This window comes from Sylvia atricapilla, chromosome 7 (assembly GCF_009819655.1).
Source record: "Sylvia atricapilla isolate bSylAtr1 chromosome 7, bSylAtr1.pri, whole genome shotgun sequence".
NCBI lineage: Eukaryota > Metazoa > Chordata > Aves > Passeriformes > Sylviidae > Sylvia > Sylvia atricapilla.
In genome coordinates, this window is record NC_089146.1 from 18264989 (window position 1) to 18286797 (window position 21809).

Genomic DNA, 21809 nt, shown 5'->3' on the forward strand with positions numbered 1-21809 from the left:
TAGGCTGTACTCACAAGGTCTCTCCTGGCAGCAGAGCTGCAGAAGCTGTAATCTGCTGCAGGGTGGAAGGATTCAAAGTTTCTAGACCTCTAGGAAGCTGTTTATTCCTGTTTTTCATGTCAAGACGTTTTGCAGTTTACAGGCACAGCCCAACATCTTACAATGTTTCCATGACCATACGGGAATGAGAAACCACTAAAGGAACTGGAAGCACTAATTCAAACTCTTTCAACTGTCAATGGAAAAAAAAATCTGATCTGTTATAAAAAAAATAAAATTGGCCCTCATCACTGTGTGAGAGAAGTTTCACTATTTGTGAATAGCAAAAGGAATTTGTGAATAAGGAAAGCAATTTCATGCTTTTTGGCTTAGTAATTTCTAAGTAGGCAAACAGCCCATTAGGCAGTGTTTCTTCTTGTCAGTGCTACAGTTTCTTCAACGGCTCAAGGTCAGAGACTGTTAGTGCAGGCTGCCCCAGAAGCACCAGAAATACTCCGGCCATCTATGCAGGAACCAAATTTAAGTACAATTCTTCAGTTCAGCTTTCCCACTTGTGACTTATTACCATGATCTGAACATGTTCAGATCAATAAAAAACCCAAACTCCAAGTTCCCCAACTTAACCTCAGCCTCACTACTACTATGAGGAAAGGTCTTTTAACAATTGTTACTATTGATTAATGGATTTGTATACTACAGTAGGTGAAAGATGTATCATAGAGCCAAGATATCCTAATCTAGAATTAAAATTTCTAAAAATAATTTAATAGAAAATACAAAAAACCCCACAGGTTCTAAACATTTAAAAATTATTTCACTTCTTCCACATCACAACAGATAGCTGAGAGAGATAGTGGAGCCTACAGGCTCCAATTTTGAAAGCTGGACCCAAATCCCATTAGAACCATCAAACATTGTTAATAAATTTCAATGATCCTTATTCAGATTAAATCCTCTGAACTACCAGAAAAGATAATAATTTATTCCTTTGAGGGAGGACAGACAGGATATTTAAGAACTAACCTCAGCTCTGAAAGTAATGGATAGCAGAACAGAATCAAGGAACTATATAAAGGCACTTGCTTCCTACAGATTCATGTTTCTTTCCCTTTCAAAAGTGCTTTTGCAGTCTTCACAAAGTCTTGGCTGGTTCCCCAGCTGTGAGGTATCTTCCTGAAAATCATGAACCTGAACACTTGTGGGTTTGAAAAAGAATGTGCTTGAGGCACTTTAGAGACTTAAAACAGAATGGGTCTGTTTGCTTCCAGCAGCAGGATCCACTTTTAGCAAAGGGTAAAGAGCCTGCACATGGGAAACCCCCAAGAGACCACAGCACCAATCTTGTGCCCTGCTCATGACATTAAACCTGCTAAGGCCCTACACCAGACAACTGGATCTATGGAGAAGAGCCCAAGGAGAGGCAACTTAGGAGAAATTTGAAATTGCTTAGATTTATATGTTAACTTGCTATTCAAGTATCCATTAAGTCTTGATGAAAACAAAAAGGGTAAAAGAAAATCCATACAATTGAAGAACACTGTATCTGAGAATCTACATTGTTTATTTCATCAAGAAGTGCCCCCAAACCTAAAGTACAACATTTTTAAATCTACAACACAAAAATAGAAAATATTCAAAATGCACAGAAACACAAGTCACCTTTAATGTGATTAAAACGTCACATGAGATTTTCTGCAGTTAAGTGGCAATTAAGGATGTGCTTTACAACACTGTATAGATATCTGCAAGTTTCCTGTACAGGTAGGATCCTCATGCTTGTGCAAGTCGTTCTAGGACTCTTCGGTAATCTGAAACAAGCTGTTGGAAGCTCTCTTCTAACTGTTCACGTTGCAAGTTTAGGTCTATTTGGTTCAACTGATTAGTCATCTCCTCTGGTCTTAGACACCTTCTCATCTTGGCAAGTTCTCTCTGTTTTTTCTAAGCAATCAAACAAACAGTAGTTTGAACACAGCCAGTAATTATCAAGAATATGGTATTTTCATTATGGTGTTTCATTAAAATGTATTCAATTTCAGTATCTAGTTCTTTAAATGTCCCTAATCCCAAGAGAAGCAGTAACCGTGTTTGATTAATACATTTGTTCTGTTAAAGGTTCATAGTATCTGTGTTGCCAATGAGCTAGTGAAGGGAGGAATGGTTTCAAATTTTGTTTCTTAACCAAACAGATCAGGTCTAACAGTACACCTACTACTGAAGACATATGGCATGAAAAACTTGACTGTAGAAATCTGACCAGGGTATTTAGTCCTACATTACCATTAATTACACCGTTTAGCCAACAAATTTCCTTATAAGTGACTATCAGAAATTAATTTCAAGCCTTCAGTCCACAGTAAAATTTCAGAAACTCTTAGGAATTATTCAAGTTACCAGGGACTAGTAGTAACAGCACTGAAAAACAGTAAAATTATTTGTAAGCATAAACATATTTGTACAGAAAGATGAGTTGTCCTTGCTCTGTCACATGAGATTTTTTACCTGGTTCTTAAAAACACCTCAAAATACCTTTGTATTTTCTTTACCCAGATATACTTTTATATAGCTGATACCCATTTCTAAATTAGTCAGTTCTTCAGGTACTTTTCATTCTTCAGTTCTCTAGCTTTGTAAAAGCAGAATACCATTCAATGCTTCATTTTTAAAAAAAGTACTATGTAAGCCTGGTATGTTATCAATAAATCTTTGCAATACCTATGGAATCAATGTATTAAACCAACAAAATTTCATAAAATTATTCTGTTTCTAACAGTCTCAAAATCAAAGTCCTTTTGTGTTCTAATTTTATGTTTATCTTGCAAAAGAATATTTGCTTTCTTTCTGTGACTGATGCTGAGAGTCAGGAAGGAGGAGTGGAGACCACAGTAAACTGCAAATGAGTAAGACCAGAATGTTTTTTATGATCTCCCAGATTCCACAGATAGGCAAAGTTCAGTTCAGAAAAGGAGGTACTTAAGTCCTGATGAGGTGTAAAGGCACATTTCTGGCCAATAATCAAGAAACCTTTCCTTGTTGAAAGGATGTGAAAAGCAGCATGGATGTTTAAATTTTAGCTTCACATTAGCTCTATGCAGTCAAAATGAGTAAGATACTCAAAACATATGATGAGCTGCCCAAATAAAAATAGAGATGAGTACCTTCTGGCCAGGCTTCTGTCAGTAGAACAACTAAAACTCTATTATAGAATCAATTCAAAGTCTGCCTAACAGGAGTGTCTGTTTAGATCATAAACAGTAGTTCTGAAAAAAGGGTGCCAGCTGTTAGATGCCCACTACAACTGATCCTGTACCATTAAGGCATCTTAAATTCCAGATTGCTGCTAAAAGCAAACTCTTTGCATGTTTCAGATAATTAGCTGTTTTAATATCCATTTCTCTCCCAAATATACTACAAGTATATCCAGGTACACAAGACTTGAAAACTGCCATCAGTAATATTTTACCTGGGCAGCTTCAAAAGGATTCTTTGGGAGCAAGTTGTTGGGCTGGGCAGAAAAGTATGTTCAAGCAGCAAACAAAGTTTTATAATTATGAAAAGCAGTGCAGCAGTGAATTTACTTCCAAGAGGGATGACATGAAGAACAAAGACATTATTGAGAAGATAAGTCTACCAGCACAATCCACTAATAAAAAGCAGTTTGTCAGAAAGGGAGAAACCACAGTGAAACTGAAATTTCACAAGCTGCTCACCCTTCAACTACCTTGGAGTGATGCCCTGTTAACCACTATACCAAATCTTTTATTTCCTGTATTAGCACTAGTTATCCAGAGACCAACACATCCTGCTGCATCAGTCATCCCAATCCAGTGACACCACAGGCACAAAGGTCTCAGTATCTTCAGCAACCACCTCCTTGCTAATGTTACAACTCCAGGGGGAACAGATCTATGACATGTTTTATCCCTGATGTTTCTGCATATAGTTTTTTTTTTCACTGCTACTGTTAGCCAGGAAATAATTCTAAGATGGAATACCATTTTTATTAAACTAAGGTAGTGTCAACTTAGAATTATTCTAAATTTGTACAGCACTGTTCAAAGGAAGTTATCAAACAGTTTATGCAATAAAATTACACCAGTATTAGAGTATGCAGTAATATCCTTGATTATATGTTTATAAAGTTTGCTCCAACCCCAAAATTACCCTCACTATATTAAAAGTTAGTTAATTACATTTTTGAAAATGGCACTGTGACTAAAATTTACTTGAAATTGTTTAAAATTAGTAAGCTATTTACTAGGTAGAACTACCATAAACAAGATGACTATTTCAGAACATGAAATTTAAAATAATGGAAAAAAAGCTGTTGGCTGCTTTAAGGATTCTTCGGAATCCCCACTGAAATAACAAAAACCTAAAAATGCAATGTTCTAAAGTAGCAATATTGCATATTTAGCAATACATAATCCATTTCATTATCCATGCACTTATTGTGTGCAAAGACTGAAGTGGAAACACCTGCTAGAAGCAGTAGAATTGAAGGTGCTTATGAATTTTGGATTCCACATACAGGACCTCAGTAATGAGTGAGTGAATTGAAACCATGTAACAGTCATGAAAAACAGTTGCTGAAAATCACCTTATTTATAGTGGATATTGAGTGAAATTTAGCAAATGAGACAAGACACTTGTGAAAGAGAGCATGTTTTGATTAAGGTCCTGGCACTCAGCATGACATGAAATTATCACCAGAACAGACAGGTATTTAATACAATGCTGGCCTCTCATTTCTACTAACAGCCCCCGTAAGCCAAACATGACTACAAGCAAAGTTTTGCTATTTTGGTGTAACAGGGTAAATGCTGCTTTAGGAAGGTTTTCAAGCTGATCAAGGTACTCCTTGTGCTCTGTGTACCTTTATATGCAAGATTTCAGTTTGCTAGGCAAGTACTTAATTGACAACAGTAGCTAACATGCTAGTTACAGCAATAAACCTAGATTTATTTGTAGTCTTTTTGACTCTTGATACAAAGACTGATGCCATTAGCAACTAAAATTTAACTTTTATAAACCGTATCTCTAAGGGTCAGTTTATGCAACACAGATCAACCACATTGAAAATCCAGGATACATAAATAATAGGAACTAAGAAAATTACTTGGTACTATGTTTAATACTTGCTTGAATTTTACTGCTGGTATTATTTTACATTCCATCTGCATGGAGTTGTACTATATTGATGTGATTTGATTACTTCTAGCAGGTTGTTTTCTTAAGACCTAGCAAACAATTAGAACAGGAATCTAAACTGTAAGTAGTCTGCAGTGTAAACCTTACCTGTTGTCAAATTTCTGGCTGGTCTATTTAAGGTATGTTTTTAACCTCTTCCAAGAAATTGACCATTTCTCCCTCTTAAACCTACCTGGGCATAATGCCCCTTGTAGCCAGATAGCACAAGCTTAATAGTAACCTCCTGCTGGAACTGGACAGGAAAGCGTCAGGAGCCAAGCACAGGATCTTCAGTGCTGCTATGTATGAATGTCCTCCGCATCTGTATCTATGTCAGCTGAACACTGCATAACTAATAGTAGTTGATTGGCAACATAATTGGCATCAACTACATTTATGGAAATTAAAGTAAAATCAAGTGTAATTAGCCTTGAAATAAATATTAAATGATACTTAAGTCATATACACCTTATAGGGCCCAATCAGTCTTCTTTTAACATCCAACCGATAGCTTCTGGACTGTTCTGCATCACCCATGTTTGTTGCACGCAATCGGAGAATTTCATAAACTCGTCTTGTGTGTTGCTAATGAACAGAAAGGAGAATAAAAACCACATCTAAATAAAGAGGTCACTCAACAGAACACCACGTGGAGAAATACTGAAATATTAGAGTAATTCTTCATCTTATCAGAAGACAGGGACATGGATAAACCTGTCCTCCCATCTGGTGGGTTCAATGAATAAACTTCTTTTTTTACTTCAAAATAATTTTCTTCCATGCACCCAGTGTCTCATCTAGTAAGTGTTGCACCAGCTGTAGAGATGCTTCAAGGACTTGCTCTAAGTGAACAGCAGAAAGCCCAGAAGCCAGAGTCCAAAAACACTTCTAAGAACAAGTACTAGAACTAGAGTGACATTAACCAATACCAAGTAGTCACTTCACTAATTTTAACAATCCACATACACCTACTACCTTCCACAAGGCCCCCTGAAAGTTCTAAATATGAACATGAAAGCAACAATATTTAAAGTTTCCTATTTACTAGGGAAGAATATTGATCAGCAAATGGAAAAACTGAAGCACTTTTGCTATCAGGATCAGAAAATACAACATCTGGGGAGAAAATTATATTGCTACAATATTAGTATTAATTTGCATCTGTATGAAAACAGAATTTAAGACCAAGGTTTTTTTTTTCTGAACAACAGAATAAAAATAAAGTTGCTTGTTTGCTGAACTACCACACTTTATACTGTTAAAAAAACCAAGTGAAACTTATTTACCCTTTCAGAATTAAAATATAGAAGGCTGCAGATGTAGTTTCCTTATATAAGCTATACCATTTTCATGAACACATCTAAATATGGCTTCACACTGCCCATCCCTCCAGGTTTAAAGTCTTCAGTACAGCACATTCAAATACATTTTTAATTAAGCAACTCTATTATTTCACTACCATACTCAAAAATGAGTTTAATAACTTAAGATTACCAGCAAATTTAATTGTTCAGTTTAACTCTTTAGTTCTCCAAGTGTTTAGAGTTGCATTAGTAAGTTGTTTGCCACTTTAGCATTCTTCATTCCCAAAGCAACCCTTATTTGCACAAATACCCTTGGAAGAAATCAAAACCATGTCGAATTCTATTACAATCGAATTTGTAAGTTAAAATGGCATTTATCTAAAACCATGAGCCATGTATACACACCTTAACAACTGTCAAAATTCGCCAGTGTGTAAATTCCATGTCTCTAAGTTTAAATTGTATTGTACTCATTTGATAAGAGTATGTCCAACTACAACTGTACTGATTTAATACCTTATTTATTTTCAGTTTTTGTTGAGCTTCCGTCACCATTTCTTGACTGAAACCTTGCATTAACTTTACTGGGGAAAAGCAAAGTAAATCTTGACAGAGCTTGACAAGAACAAAGTCTCTAAGCTTCACATAGTTCTCAGATGGATCTTCAGCTAGAAAGAACAAAAAAAGCTTATCAGCATTATTTGTTTTCTCATCTCTGGTATGCAATTACAAAGAACTGTGGAAAACAAAAGCACATGCAGTATTCATCAGTATACAAACAACTGTGCTTAATTGTTAGCACTGTTATCAAAGGTTTTGATGTTTGACAGTAGACATCAAACAGGTCACAGAAAGAGAAACTTTTAATAGTCTACATATGTATTAAGAAACTGGACATATTCTACCTATGTATTATGAAACTGGACATATTCTACCTATGTATTATGAAACTGACTTGTTTAAACCCATTTAACTCCTTGGAAAAAAGTCTAGCCTAAGAACATTTTTTCTTGTATTTTTCATCTATTCTATATTTGACAGTGGTAAAACTACTAAAACACAAACAAACAGGAAAATGTAGGAAAAGATTGGTGAAAATATGCTGTTGTATACAAGTAAACTAGCTGAAGACATGTATTGAGCAGGAGTTAGTCTTTGTTAGCAGGGAAGGCAGGAAATGGCACAAGAACCCAAAGGACAAGATTATGCAAACTTAAAAGGCTGAAAGGACCTAAACAAAAGCTGATTACAATTTCAAGTTACTTCCATTTTAGTCAAAAAGACAGCTATTGATGCATCACTATCAAAACTGTTGCATTAGAAAAAACACTGAAATTGAGAACTAGCCTCAGTTAAGATCAATACAAGCCCATATGCAATAATTCAATGCAGAAGGGAAATATTTACAACATTGTGAATATATTTCTTTTCTCCTTGCTTTAGACAAGCTCACTACAAACAAGTAGCAGGGCCATGCTTCCCCTTCAACACCCATTTTTCTGGGAGCTTGCACTGTGGAGTTTATTGCTAACTAGCTTACATCCCAGCTGTGTTTTCCTTTAGTTTACAGGTACACTGTAAGTAGTTAAAATGTGCAGTTTTAGGATGATCAAAAGCAAAACAAAGCTACCAAGAAGAATTGGGATAGAAGCTTTTCCTATGCAGTGTATGTGGCACCACACAACTAACAATTTATTTTTCTGGGTTAGGTTAAAATGTATTGTGCACGAGTGGCGTAATCTTGTAGGGCAAGCCTTACAGCACTTACTCTGCAAAAGAGATTGGAGGAGTGCACTAAAGTAAATTGATCCATTCTTATGCACTCAGATTAGTTAAAAGAAGAATGAGGCAGTTTCTGTTCAGTAAGCACTATCAGCATACATTTTGCTTGTGTCAAGATGACCAGGTATAAGCAGAACAAAATATTTGCTGCACACGTGAAACTCAGAAGTAATTTTAATTAGTAAATCATTAGCTTTTTCAAAGAAATTAATTAGATCTTCATTTCCTCTTTACAGAAAGGTTAAAGGCTTTATTTCACAATTTTAGACGATATTAACTAAATATCCTGCCATATTAAGTCTGTCCAAGCCCAATGTCCCCCTCAAAAAGGACAATAAATACTTCTCTAAGAGTTGGAACTTTCAAACATGAATGCCATGTAGAATACTGCAAGCTTTCTTCTGCTTCATTCCACAAAAATATGGAACCCTGTTTTAGTGCATATTTACCGTTTGCTACAACCCTGCACTTAAGGCACTGAACCATGAACATGTCATAGGATTTATGCATGTCAAGACTTTGTTCATCCTCAATTATAAAAGTATGGTTTGCACTATGAAAAGGAAAAAGTAAATGCATGATGCACATGAGTTCCTGTGGCCTAAAGTAAGTTATATTTCTTAGGTTCCCACAAACTGTATTGAAATTATGAGTTATTTTGTGGGTTATTTTGTCATGATGATCCAGCAACAAATGCATTATGAAAGCAAGTGGTCTACTGGGTTTTAATTAGAATGGAGAGTTATTTATAACCAAGATGGGACTACACATAGAATTGAATGATCAACGGTTTGAAATGCATTTCTTGTAACCACAGGACTGATGTCATGCCTGTGGCAATTTTTAATGTTAGTTTTGCTATGCATATGGATCCTTTATCTGCCATTTCCACAGTCTTTTGGTTTTAGGTATTTGTGCACACACATCTATTATCATGGATACCTTCGGCCAGCGGCATGTGCTCCTACAGCACAAGTCCTCTACAAACTCTTACTGTCTGTAAAATTTCAGCTTGCACACTAATATTAATATGCTATTTTAGTGTCACCCTCAAGTTTGAGTTTTGGCTAATAGGAGTAAGTTGAACAAGGAATTTGACAAAGCTTGATCTCTTGGCAAACTCAGCTGTGTCTCTCACAATAAAATAGTTAATCAGCTGGTAATCCGTTCATGGTAGGGATTGAATTTTCCTGGTGTGCTGTTCTCTGAGTTAAGTATTTAAGAAGCTATACTACATACACTTTTGTAAAACAGGGAACTATTAATTCTGAACTGAGCAGAAGCTAAATCTTCAAAAGGCTTTAAATTCAGACAGATGAACATAAAAGTTAGCCTATGGGCTAACAACCTGTGAAAGTTCCATATTAAAAATTTAACACAAACCTGTTATATCAAGTACTGTAGGAGAAGACATATAGTATCTGTGAACTGTTTCAAGCAGCTGAGCACCATGGCCTTCTCCTTGGAATGGTGGCAAGATCAGCATCTGGCTACAGACAAAGGAATGCATTTTCAGTTCAAATAAAAGCATTTGGAAACATAATGTGAAGTCTTAAAAACAAAATGGTATTTCATTTTAGATTAAGGTATGTGAAATCTTTAGGTCAAAATGTAATTTTTAACAGAATCTTTAAATTGTTAAATATTCAAAACTTGTTTGAGATTCCCTCCGCTTCAAGAAGGAAACAATGAAATAAATCAGTGCATAGACAGCTAATAATGGGGATTTTTTTAAACAAATCAACACTATTATAAACAAGTATTGGGAACTTCAGCAGTTCCCTCTTCTGAAATAAAAGGCAAGGCACGAGTTACACCGCCAATTACCTTACACGTGGCCGGGTTTTGTCTGGGTACACATAGTAATTATAGACTGTCATGTAGCCTACGGTCGCAAAGAGCGTAGCTCCATCCTTATTATACTTCTCAAATCTGCAGATAAAACAGAAAGCCAAGCAGGTCAATTACAGTTGCGCTCCCATGCAGTGTCCATTTTCTTTTCCATTCTCCAACTGAATTTTCAGTGTCAGCAAGCTACTCCGTGAGGGCCCAATGGGTACACCTGCTATGTTCTGAATGTACAATTCACTTAATTGGTGTGCAGCAACTTGGATAAATCAGACCTCTTTACAGCACTTCAGTGCACTTGCCTATTATAAAGATGAATAGGTGGCAAGTAAAAGAAAACACAGGCAAAGCTCATTTTACTGTTTAAGCCTACATTCAGGGCTCTAACGGACAACAGCATTTAATTCAGCTCTATTCTCAAGCTTTCCCGAAGCATAATGGAGGAAAACTCAAGCCTCATAAACAATGTTTTTTCTTTCCTGGGAAAAATATCATTATACTGCTCCAATAATTGGCCAGCCACAATTAAAATGCAGGCTTTGTGGAGGTAATAAGGTCCACTGTTGCTTTAGAACTGTACTTACACTAGAAAGTAGTTCCATCTTTCATCATCTACATCAATAAAGCTAGCAGTTTCAATAAACCACATCAAGAACGTCTGAAGCCTTTCATGATAGTCTCGAAAGCCTGGACATGTCATGTCAGCCTAGGGAAAAAGCCAGGAGAAGTCAGGTGAAACCTATCACAGATGCAAGAGGAAAACCTAGCAAAACCTAATTAAATTCTCTGATATAAAAAAGCATGTTAATGATTAATAAATGGGTAAAATTATAGTATTTATACATTACAGTTGAATCACTACAGAAGGTGCATCTCTGCAAAATAAAATTGAGTTTGGTTGCTCAAAAGCAGATGTTCAACTTAATTTTTCATACCTTGTATATCTGATATGTTATATCTTCACCAGCTTCCTCATTATGGATAGAATATGTGTGTAGCAGCATTCCAAAGGGCTTGAAGTTGACCTCCTTCTCCAGTAGAGACACAAAGTCATCTGTATTTGTGCAAAAACCAGGTGGAATGATTTCTCTAATTTTACTTTCGACATCATCTGCCTGAAGATTACAAAAAGGGGAAGGATTGGTGGAAGATTAAAAAAAAGACAGCACTGATGTCACTGTTGTGTTCAAGAAATTAATATACGAGATATATTAATTTCTATATCTACCAGTATCATCACTGTATCTACCAGTAATTTAGAAAACAAAGAGGAAAGAAAAAGAAAAAAGAAAACACAAGTATTCTTGTTGTTCTTAGTGATTAGTGATCTTCCAGCAAGTAAAGGAGCTCATGAAATGAGAAATGTCACAATCCAGCCTTTGTAAGCATCAAAAATCTCTTGGTTACAGCCTAAGTTCACTAACATTTTTATGTTTAGATATTGTTATATTTGTTCAAGCTTGACTAAGAGCGTTGGTAGCTATTCTGTAAGCACAGCATGTTCAGAAGCCAAGACTTTCCAGACAGCAATTCACCAAGACTATGCTATGCTACACAGCCTTGTAGAACTCAGGTTCCCAAACAAGCAGCTTACAAGAGGTGATGCAGAACTAAGTGGAGAAAAAGGGACAAAGATCAAAAACGGTAGCTCCCAAATAGGAAAGTGACAGCTAGCACACTCTGGCATTCTTATGGCCCCCTGCTTGAAATGCCTGTCTATAGAATCAGCTGCAAAACACAGTACAAACTCAGACAACCACATCCTGCATTCTAATAAAAGAAAGTTTTGAAAACAAAGTTTGACATAAAATAGTACAACTTATGAATACTGTCAGCAAATCTGACCTGTAGTCTAACATACTGTAGAAGACAAAATATTCTGACACCAAAATTTAATTCAGAGATTATTCTTTTCAGATAGCCAAAGTTAGAGACTATCAGCTGAGCAGACTTCATAATCCTTTTCAGACCCCCAAAAGACCACTTGATTGAATACATTTACTACTTCTTTTTAACCATGAATATTTGATGAAGCTTCACAATAACGTATTACTGCTTCTCACCAGGCAATAAAACTTAATGAATTGGTCTCAACTTAACAAAACCATACTCCTCAATACAACTCCTAAAAGCCTGACATTACATTCAACAAAATGAGCTTACATTCAATTCAAACTTTCTTCTGGACAATGAATCCAGGTTTTTACTTAATGGAGTTTGCCGTGAGTTCAGCTGTAATGTTTGTATTGTATCTATTTCCACAAGGGCGGACACAAGAACACTTTGTGTTAACTTACTAAGCAGCTCTTTCACACCGTTTACATGCATGATGGGTATTAGTTCAAAACCAAGACCCTTGCTACTTAGCATTCAAAACAGGGAAATTAAGATGCTTAGAACAAAATACACTACAAAAGGCTAATACAACATGCTACTAATTCCTGTCCTTTCAACCATGGGCCCTTAAGCAGAAGCAATGCACCTGCAAATGAATAGCACTTTATCATTCAGTTACATTTTTAGTGTAGAGAAAGACAGACTTAGTTCAGCACAAACAAGTTTTATTCTTAATGGTGTGGTACTACCAACATTTATATTTATATTTGGAGAGAGAGCTATTAAGCAGTTAAAATACAGCTCTACAATACCTGGTGTAAGACCTCAGTAAAAACGTGTACAATCTTTACACTCATTTCATTTTCAAAACAAAGATAATTTGTTGGCGCCTTCAGTATTCATCATAAACCAGTATTAGCTAAAATATATTTTCCTTACACTTACTGATTTAAGGGCATTACACAAAACCAGCCACTTCTTCAGAATCAATGAATTACATTAAAAATGTATTCATATGGAACACAATTAAAAAATGCCTTTTTAAAAAATGGTGTAAATGCATTGTTTAGACAGATCTTATGTCTGCACTACTGACAGAGCTGTAAGAAACCACAGCTAAGAATCTGTTGCAATTTGCATTTTACATAGCTGAATTAGCAGGCAAAAATAATCTAGAATTAAAACAGTATTTCCAAGCAACAGTATTATAACTCAGACTATGGGGACAACACCTAAAAAGGGTGGATATACAGTAGGAAGTACTATGTACATGTTTAAGAAATTTTGCTTCCCCTCATATTTCTAAGTTTCTTCATTAGTGGTGAGAAGGATGCCAAACTGTGACCTGCTCAAAGCCTGTAAGGTAGCACACCCATCACTGGCTGCCACCAGAGAAAAGTCTTGTTTTCAATACAGCAGAAAGAATTAAAATATAGCAGAGGCTTAGCAAATAAAGCACTAGATAATACTTCTTCATTCTATAGAACTACAGCATATTTTCACCTATTGCCTCCTAAACAGTCTCTCCCCTTGGAACGGGGTCTGACACAAGAAAATAGTCTTCAATTACATTCAGGGTTAACAAGATCTCTCCTTACAGAGCAAATCCCAGAATCCTCAGTTTGAGCAGCGGCAGAAGTTTAAGCCACACAATTTTCAGTTAATAAGACCTGAAATGCTAGTATATCTCTAGAATCTCAGTATATCAATCAGATAAAAAGGAATTTATTTCATTAAAACTTGTACTTTTTAATGGAAACATTCATTACTTAGTAGATCCTTTTCAAATGCTTCTCTTTGAGGTGCCCATAATCCAAGGAGGTACCAAAATGTGTTTACTGCTTTCCCTTGTGCATTTCTTTGACATTGGTGAGAGGCTGCTTTTTTTAATCAGAGCAAGACACTCATATCTTACCAACCGGAATGGATGCACACAAGCTTCCCTTCAGAAAAACAATCCTGTTGGCTACTACAGCAATGTTTAACATAGGCAAGGCCACTTACAATGAAGCATGCAAAAACCTAAATTAAGCCAGCCAAGAGTTGTTAAACTTATGGTTCATGGAAATGCTGCCTGTAATGTATTACCTTCACAATCAGAATCATGTGAGGTGATCACAGGGAATTTGGTATAGGCTTGTAACTACACTTGATTTGTAGTAGGACTGCTTAAGTGGGTAATGTCTCTTTGTACAGCACATTTGACTCTGGATAATTTTGATTTAGAAATTATTATTGTACTAATAGGCAGCTATGACATTTTCATACCATGTAGTTGCTGTTTCAAAGTGACTTAATTTAAAATAACTAGAGAAGCATATTTGAGAGTTGAATTTCTCTAAAAATTCTATGCATGTATTTCAGGAGAGCAATGGAGTGATCAGCAGTATTACATTACAGAAGTGACAAACATTGAAACAATACTTTTTAATTAACTTTTGTATTATGCAAATGTATACACTAGATGCAAAGCAAGATATAGAGTTTAGTGAAATACTTTACCCCTATCCCATCATAAAATGCAGATGAAAAGGAAGACACTGGAACAGCTGCAAATCTCAAAGCAGCAAGCAATTCAGAGGTCATTGCTATTAATATTTACACTAGAAGAAAGCAGCTTCTCTTCAGTTATTTGAAAGAATTAACTCCATTCAAGGGATAAATTCTGTCCCCTTTCACTAAATGAAGTGCCAGCTTCTGTTCAAAACATGATCATCCTTTGCTGAGGCTTTCCCAAAGATATAATTTCCTTAAAGATGGACCTAAACCATGTTACAATGCATAAGTATGACTGGAGTTCTGCCTTTTGACATTTCAGGGTTGTATCTCTTCCTCGTGTTTAGAAAAGATCTTGGACAGAAAAAATATAGTGGTATTAGGATGAATATTTCTGTCAGTCCCTAGAAGGGATAGTAGCAGCTGCTTTAGCAATAATGAACCCAAACTTAGTACTACAAAATAAAACCACCTGCTGTTGAATGAGCTTGTATGGGTATTTGGATACAAAATCCTCAGCTGTGAATAACTTCGTGGAGCACTAATACCAACTTGCTTGTAACCAGTTATGGTAAAGGCAGAAACTGTTGTCCTTTCCTGAATGGAAAGCACATGATTATCTGTCACGTGTGGTGGAGAGTCTGTATCTCAGTATAATTATCATCAAGGAGGAGAGATCAGCAAATAGTTAACTTAGAAAAATAAATGTTAATATGCATTGAAATCGACATCCTGCGGTAATGTAATGACAGCTGATGTTCTAACCTCTGCAAACGTGTTCTCTTAGGGTGGTTAAACTGATGGCAAATACAAATGCAGAAAGAGATTGACTGCAGTCGCATCTTTTTTCTACATATTTTTAGATACAGCAATATAAGCAGCTTATGTGAATTTACAGTGCTAGTAACACTAAGGGAAGCACAGGGTAAGCAACCACATTCTTCCCCTCCAGTCAAGGCATGTAAATGCTCTGGAAAGCATGCAAAAAGTGCTGCTCAAAAAGATCTTTTTTGCCCCCATCTCAGTCCCTAAAGAAATTGGAAGAATAATTCACTATAGGAAACAGGGCTTGAAAAAAGTAACCATCCTGAGCAATCAAAAAAGTTGCAGTGTGCATAGCACAAGATAGACCATGTTTAGACCTTCAGAGAAGTAAATTGGGTTTTCCATTTGTACAGAAAATAGATGAAGCAAAAAAGTGCTATGGTGCAGATTCCTGTACTATTTTGAGATTATAGCAGTGAAAGGTTGGACAATTTGATTTTAACGTGTTAGTATATAGCCAACAGCCTTTCCTTTTTTTCCAAAAAATCCTTCATTAGATTGACGAGCATGACTTTTCACTCCTAAGACATGCTGCTCTAGCCTCCAAAGTATTTCAGACATGTCCAGGAACTTAACTGTTGAACTGAATGTATTCTAATACACCTTCAAAACTAGGAAGGACAAATCTTTAAAATCATTCCAATGTATTTCTCCTTTTACAATAAGGCCTTTCCTTGAAATTATTTAAATAAACTCCAAGGAATTTCAAAGTAGTAACTTAAACACAGTCTGAAGTCACATATGGAGAACGTATAGACAGTAGGAGAAAAAAAAGAAAAAAAGAAAAAGATATTCTGTAAGTGCTCTCTAAGCCCAGAATACCTGCAGGAAAAAAGAAACAACCAAACAAAAACCCTGTAGGTTTTTGTAGATCCTTTATCACATTCCTTTATAAAAGATGTAAAGCATACATGATACCCAGCCCGTTTATAATCTTTTTTTCTGCCTTACTTGTTCCCCAAGTTTTAAAGAGACACAGTCAAGTGTACCATCTCATGAAGTTCTTACAGAAACCACCTTTTCCTTCTCACTGATCTTCTCCATCATAAACCCTACCAATGCTAGTTCTCCTGCTGGCCACACTTACTATGAAAATACTGACTTGCTAAGTTGAGGTTTATTTTGTGAAACTGGCTTTGGCATCAGCACCTCACATCTGACTGTTCTGTTTGACACAATTTTGATTTGATTGTACTGTCATCAGGGAATGGGAAATCTACACATGAAGTTCAAAGCTTTTTACTGGCTTAGCAAAAGCTTTGTTTATTCCTATTTAATTTAAACCATGCTTAGGGGGGCAATTACTAAACCTAGAACTCCTGTCCATACCAAAATAAACCTCAATGTTATGTCAAAGGCAGAAGCAGAGCTGCACTTACCTCCACACAGTCAAACTTCTCATTTACTTTTGATGCGTACTCGATGCGGAAGAGCGTGGACAGGTTCCCAGCAATGTAATACAAGAGGATCTTGAGCCCCTTGTAGCCAAAAGCAACTTCACTGAGAAAGGAGGAAATAACAACCAGGAACTCGATACATAACAAAACATTCACAAGTGGTTTCATTTCCTGTGACATTCATATCATCTTTCCCAGTAAGGTAAAGTAAGCTTCCTAACAGGAAAAGGGAATCAAATTGGATGTGCACTGGCTAGACGGAGATAATGCCTTACACTGCTTCTATTACTACCTCCTATGGAAATATTCTGAACTCAGTAAGGCAGTGCCTGTGTTCTTACTGTGACAGGTCAGGAGAGAATACCTGCAACAGCTAATACTGTGCTTATGCTTTTTCAACAGCTTTAACTCATTAACAGTTATTTACATTAATTGATTGCAAACATTTATTAAAAATTACTTTGTAGTGCAGTACAATATTTTGGAATAAACTACTTCAATCTATAGAGAACAAAGCACAGATAACCAGGTGTAGCAATTTGTGGAATTCCTATTTAGTTATCCAATCTAACCAGAAATTAGTACAGGTAAAAGAAGTTTAGAATACAAAAGCCTTTTTTACACTTCAAAAATACAAGTTGCCTGAATACAAACTCTATACTCTTATGAAGAACAGAGAACTTCTTTTCTGAAAAAAAAGTGCAGAAAATAGTAATCTTCGCCAAGAAACAGGCCAAATTTTTTCTTAAAGCATAGCTAAAACTTTTTTTACTGGATTTTTCTTTGATGGTAGTACATACATAATTCAAAATTTGAAATGTAAGTGGGAGAAGAAGAATTTGCTTGTTAGCTAAACTAACAGACTGGAGATTTCTCTGACTACTAAAATTTTAATTATTGTCAATGATAGCTGCAGTAGATGTCTAGTAGTATAACTAATTTACTAGATTTAATATAGGTAGCTCACCCTCATTGGAGTACTTAGAATGCTTCCAAAAGGACATTGAAATTAAGAAACACAAGTGCTTAAAGAAGTCCACTGAAAATAATAAATGACACTTCAGCACTAGTTAATTCAGCATACTCAAAATAAAAGAAACAATACTTATTTACCTACACTTCAGGAAAGACTTGGATACCAGCATTCTCCTGGAGAAACTGGCAGCTCACGACCTGAATGGGTGTACTCTTCATTGTCTGGATGGCCATGCCCAAAGAGTGGTGGGGAATGGAGTTAAATGCACCAGACAGCTGTTCCCCTGGGCCCAGTGCTATTTAATCTCTTTATCAGTGATCTCAATGCTTCCTAAGTCAGATTGCAGTCAACACTAAGCTGGATGAGAGTGTTGATCTGCTGGATGTGGGTCACAAGTGACAGACCTGGGGAAGAACAGCTGGAAAAGGAGCTGGGGGTGCTGGTTGACAATTCACTGCACGAGTGAGTGAGTGTGTGCCCAGCTGGCCACGAAGGCCAGAGCCCTCCTGGCCTGTAGCTGCAAATGTAGCAGTACCATCAGGGCAGTGTTTCTTCCCCTGCACTCAGTATTAGCAAAATTTCTTGGTTTTTAATGATTTGGAACTTTGCCCTTTGGAGCCTGTTAATTTGAATCTGGAAATTTTAACTTACTCATCTCCAAACACTTGATGGCTGTACTCTGGATTGAATGTTGTGTTCTCATCCTCCAAATCCTCAGGAAAGCGAACTGAGAAAAAAAGAATAGAGCATGACCAAGTCACCACCTTCCATTTGTACATCCAGATGTCCTGCTAGCTGTTCATGCAAGTTTCCACTAGAGCCAGATAACTTTAGTTAAGAAACTACGTGAGGGTGGCATACAAATGAAATCAAGGCATCCTATACATACATTTTACTTGCATGTTAGATGCATATTATTTGATCTGAGACTACCAAATCAGTAATCAGACTAGAACTGAGAAACTGACACAGATGTATACAGGTATGTATTTCATAGGAAGGTACCAGAATACTTCAGCATCACTTGTACAATATTTTAAAAGTGCTATTACCTAGCTTCAGCTGAATTGCTTCATTTGTATTACACTTGTATTCAGCCAGCTTCTTCTCCATAGCAGTAAGTCCTGAAAGAAAAAGGTTTTTTAAGAGTTAAGAGATGTCCAATCTCTGTCACTATTATGCAAAAAATATTAGAAAAAGAGTCATAAACCAAGAATTAACACACAACACAAAACCACCAAACAAGAAAGATTAAAAAAGCTACAAAATACCATAACACTTCAATACAGAGGATAAACAGATATATCTCACATACTTTTCTGAAACTACAAAATATACAAGGATCTCTTTCAAGTTTCTGAGAGTTAAAGTTGTCACTATAAAAATATTAAATATCTTAAGTTACTAATAATTAAATATATATTTAATAATATCAGTAAGAAAAGAAGAATTCACTACAACACGTTATTTAAGTAACATGTGTCAGGACACTATAAGTGTTTACATTCAGTCATTCTCATAAACAGCTGTTAATGAATTACAGACGCAAGTACACCACTAGCAATTATTTAGTCAGCACTGCTCTTCCAGAGCGGATGTGGAAGAAAAATGCAAATAAACTGCATTCAATCTGATTTCCAAAGCCTAATCCAGGACAGAAGACATGTTTCACTTCAGGTATGTTCCAAGTGCTTTACAAACATAGCCCCCCTTCATTTCAGAAGTACCGTAAGTTCTACATCTTACTTCAAGCAGCAAGCTTTAAGCTTTAAACACATATTCGGGTTTTTAATTCCCTGCCCACCGCCAGCAAACTCGCGGCCACGGACACGGAGATACACTCAGGTTTAACACTGCCAGACCGTGGCGGCAGTAAGCCCGAAGACACGCAGGGGCACGACCATGGGAGCTGGTGGTAGAGGCAGTCGCTCTCCCCTCTCTCACACACCATTCCCCGTCCGTACGCGCTCCGTTTGGCCACGATCTCACGCTCCCGCGCCCTGTTACGGCGCTACCCCTGGGGCCCCCCTGTCCCCTCAAGGCGAGGCACCGACAGCGCCCGCTGCCCGAGCGGCCGGGCCGGGACTCACCCGCCATGTCCGAGTCCCCGCGCACAGCGAATCAACCCGCGCGCCCGCCCGGCGGAAATGAGGGCGCGCGTAAACGCGCTTCCGCTTCCGCCCGCCGAAACCCGCCGGGGAGCTGCCCCGCGCGGGCCGCGCAGCCCGTGCGCATGCCCAACGCTGCCAAGGGCCTCGCGCTGGCTCTCGTGGCCGGCCCCGCCTCGCCCTCGCAGCCCGCGGGCCGGGTGGCGCGCGTGCGCAGCGGGGCTCGCGGCCCTCACGTGCGGGGCTCGCGTCGCGGCCCCGGTGCCGCCGGTGCTGTTCCGCCCCGAGCGCGGGATGGGTCCAGACGGATCGGGTCCCCTGGTTCGGCCGCCACCGCCCGAGGGGCCGCGTCCGCCTCCGCACCTTCTTCACCCACAGACCTTGTTTCTCATTGCTGCAGTTACGCTTTGGCCAAACAAACAACCGCAGCTTTGTCATTAGTAAAAAACCCAAACCGCTCTATTGCTGAACCCTTGCTGCAGCCACTGCAGGAAGGACCATGGGGATTTTTGCCATTTTCCTTCAAAGGCCTGGCTTTTGATGCACGTTGGTACTCTATGTGCTGGTTTGGGTTGGGGTAGAATTACTTTTCACAGTGGCTTGTGTGAGGGTGGTGAGTTCGATCTTTGAGGGTCCCTTCCAACTCAGCTTATTCTGTGATTTGTGCTAAACACAGGGCAGATAATACAGAGATGGTTTTGTTATTGCTGAGCAGGCCTTGTATAGAACCAAGGCATTTGCTGCTTTTTGTGCGGCCATGCTAGTAAGGATGCTGGAGCTGAATGAAAGGTTGGGAAGAGATACAGCTGGGACAAGTGTTCTCAAGAGCCAAAGTGATATTTTTGACCAGACGGCATGATGCCCAGTATATAAAGCAGGGAGAAGAATAAAGAACGGAGAGGATGTTTGGGGTAATGATGATGTCTTCCCAAGTAACTGCTAGAGGTGATGAAGCCCTACCCTACTGCAGATGGCTGAACAGCTTCCTACACATGGGAAGCAGTGAATTAATTCCTTATTTTGCTTTGCTTATATGGGTGACTTTTGCTTTTCCTATGAAACTGTTTGTATCTCAACCCCGGAGTTTTCTACTTGCTACTCTTCCAATTCTCTCACCAGTCCTGCTGGTGGGGGAACAAGTGACTCTGTGGGGCTTGGCTGTTGGCTAGGGTTAAACCATGACACTGAAGTTAGTATATGGATTTCCTGAACAAGATGCTTATCAAATAGGCAGATTTCTAGCAAAACTGTTCCTGCTGTCCGCTGGGACATAGGCATATATGTAGTATGTGAACTCTAAGATATATGCAGAAAAGTTTTTGTTGACATTTAACTAAAAAAGTTGTTTTCCAGAGAAAAGTTGTTTTAAACTCAAGTGAGTCATTGTTTCATGACCATCATTATAAACTACCAGCTACTGTACTGTAGTTTAATATTTCACTGTATTATTTTAGGAGTACCAGAATCTGTCCTTTTAATGTTTTCCAGTGGCATCTAATAAGACATTTTGTTGAGCCCTTAAAATAGCACAGTAAGACAAAATATGCAATATTATTTAAGTCAGGTTTTACAAGCACTGTGATTGAACAGTTGAAACAGTAGAAACTAAACCTTTCTTAAGGCTGTGACCTTCATGCTTTTCATTTTGAAGTATAAGCACATGTGTGGTCTGCTGATAAAGATTATAAGACGCTGTCAGAAGTTACGGAATTTCAGCCAGATTTTGGGCCTCTGGTTCTACGTTTGAAATACGGAGCTACAACGGATTTGCAGCCACGCTGCCAGAACATCAGTCTGAACGGTTTGAAGTGCCAAAACCAACAGGTACACCTCTGCTGACCCTCAGGGGCACGGCTGCATCTGTAAGGCCAGAAATGAGATTCAGAAGCATTTAGAAGGGCTCAGTTCTGCACGGTGGAGGTGGAACCAGCAGTCCCCCGGGCAGGACCCACACCCGCCCCGCCGGTGTCTCGGCGGGCCGGACGCGGACGGCGCTCCCGGGGCTGGGGCGGGGCAGGGCGCTGTCCCCACAGCGCTGCGCTCGGGCGGC

The 21809-nt window shown here is 38.0% G+C and overlaps 1 protein-coding gene across 1 annotated transcript; it reads right to left on the minus strand.

Moving 5' to 3' along the window:
* Positions 1-1542: 1542 nt before the first annotated feature.
* HAT1 (histone acetyltransferase 1) lies at positions 1543-19804 on the minus strand. The gene is made up of 11 exons (XM_066322822.1): positions 19742-19804; positions 18704-18775; positions 18303-18378; positions 16658-16778; positions 11057-11236; positions 10706-10827; positions 10101-10205; positions 9657-9763; positions 7008-7159; positions 5656-5772; positions 1543-1938 (listed from the first exon to the last, which is right to left on the minus strand). The coding sequence occupies exons 1-11, from the start codon at positions 19746-19748 to the stop codon at positions 1771-1773; spliced, it is 1227 nt and encodes a 408-aa protein (XP_066178919.1). The 5' UTR covers positions 19749-19804; the 3' UTR covers positions 1543-1770.
* Between the last annotated feature and the right edge of the window lie 2005 nt (positions 19805-21809).

Excerpts from the sequence above, each read along its gene's own strand:
- HAT1 (XM_066322822.1), bottom strand. Across the intron at positions 16,779-18,302 it reads CATCAAGTGTTTGGAGATGA|TGAAGTTGCTTTTGGCTACA; the intron begins GTAAGTTAAAAT and ends CTCCTTTCTCAG. Across the intron at positions 1,939-5,655 it reads GACTGATTGGGCCCTATAAG|AAAAAACAGAGAGAACTTGC; the intron begins GTGTATATGACT and ends TTGATTGCTTAG.